Here is a 1,797-nt window from a genome sequence, read left to right on the forward strand (position 1 = left end):
GGGCCGGCCCAAATAATGTTAAATATTTTCTCTTATTTATAATATGTGACAAATATAGTATTTATATGTATGAGTCACTAATATACAAACCATGGGGATACCTGATTTTTATACGAAGACAATTCATAGTCAATTTTTCCTTGTGTTTTAAGAGTAGACTATATTCTTTTATTTATGAATAGACTTGTTTTAAATGACTCTATTATCTTTGTATAAGCCTAAATCCTAGCTAATGGTAGTTAGAAACTATAACACATTTGAATATTGATGTACATAAACAATTAAAGCTCAATTTATTCCTTTTTATAATTTGTATAATTAATGATCAATCTATATTAAACGAGCGATATTCAAGGCCAGATTATGCTCACTATTACACTAACATTTCTCATAATTACACACATAATTAGCTAGTCAAACAAGTATACTCTCTAATTAAGTTTGTGTTTATATTCATTTTGAGAAACGTAAATAATTAATTAAGTAAAGAAAGACTTACTCTTGTGGGAGCTTTGTCCAAGACAATTCTTGCTCGAGTAATAATACCAAACTGTCCAAGACCACCTAAAACTCCAAAAAATAATTCCGGATTTCTTGTCCTTGAGCATGTCATGAATTCTCCTTTCCCTAACCATATAAATGCAAATTTCGTCAGTTATATAACTGATCACCATTATACCCGTCATTAGTTTATATCAAAGTCAATGAAATCAATCCCACTTTATATCAAATTCTTATTCTACAATTAAACCCTATTTATTACCATAAAAACAAAAATAAACACATTCACATTCTAGCAAATCAAAATTGCATAAATCTACCTTCTAAAACAAAAATTTGCGCTATTATAATTGGCTAGACATAACACATGTTAGCGTTACAATATCAAATTTAGAAAACAACTTTGCATTGACTTCTCGTCAATCCCCAACTACTAAAACCAGAATACAAAATCACAACTTCCAACTTTTCATCAGAAACCGAAACTAATACGCAAAATCAAATATAACCCGACAACAAAACCCATGGACAAAACCAAGAACGCACATATAAAATCACAACTTCCTAAATCTTCCCCCAAAATCGAAACTAACACAACAAAATCAAATACAACGTCGACAACAAAATGATGCGACGCTGTTTCATCGCCACATTTATTGATAATCGAAAAAAACAAAAAAATTACACTTTCACATCCGACCTCAAAAAGCTACGAAATTGACCAGAACGCAACGCAAATCAGCCGCCGGCGACTTAAAAACCACAACATACCACCCTCCCAATTTTCACTCAAAACAAGCACCACACCAAACTCACCCTCAATATATAAACAACAAGCAATAAACAACCACAACAAAATAGAAGAAAGAAAAAGAGTGTGATAGAATAAGACTCTCACCAGTGACAACATCAAGCTCAACAACATTACTAATCTGCGGCCCATGCACAAACGCCTGGCCGCCTATCCCCGCGTTCGAAAGCGTCCCTCCCACGCTCAAGTACACGTAGTCCGTCCACGACACGGGCGCCACTCCCACCGCGGCCGCCTCCTTCAACACATCCACCCACAGCTGCTCCCCTCCAACATCCGCATACATCCCCTCCAAATCAATCCTAATCCTCCCCTTTTTGCCCCTCCCAAGAGCCGTCATGTCCACCACCACTCCGCCTCCCGCCATCGCCTGCCCCCTCACCGAGTGGCCCCGCCCCCTGGCCGCCACCGCGAAGGGCTCCCCCGACGCGTGGGAGGCCCTGATCAGCTCCACCACGTCCTTCTCCGAGGAAGGGTAGGCCACC

At 38.6% G+C, this 1,797-nt stretch overlaps 1 protein-coding gene across 1 annotated transcript; it reads right to left on the reverse strand.

Moving 5' to 3' along the window:
• Window positions 1–499: 499 nt before the first annotated feature.
• Window positions 500–1,793, reverse strand: LOC125200071 (cytokinin dehydrogenase 1-like; the record flags this gene model as incomplete). Its single annotated transcript, XM_048097860.1, has 2 exons — window positions 500–627; window positions 1,400–1,793. Coding segments are annotated over 2 exons (522 nt in total), but the record flags the coding sequence as incomplete, so codon positions are not given.
• Window positions 1,794–1,797: the final 4 nt, after the last annotated feature.

The sequence above is a fragment of the Salvia hispanica genome, unplaced genomic scaffold (assembly GCF_023119035.1).
Source record: "Salvia hispanica cultivar TCC Black 2014 unplaced genomic scaffold, UniMelb_Shisp_WGS_1.0 HiC_scaffold_791, whole genome shotgun sequence".
NCBI classification, from domain to species: domain Eukaryota; kingdom Viridiplantae; phylum Streptophyta; class Magnoliopsida; order Lamiales; family Lamiaceae; genus Salvia; species Salvia hispanica.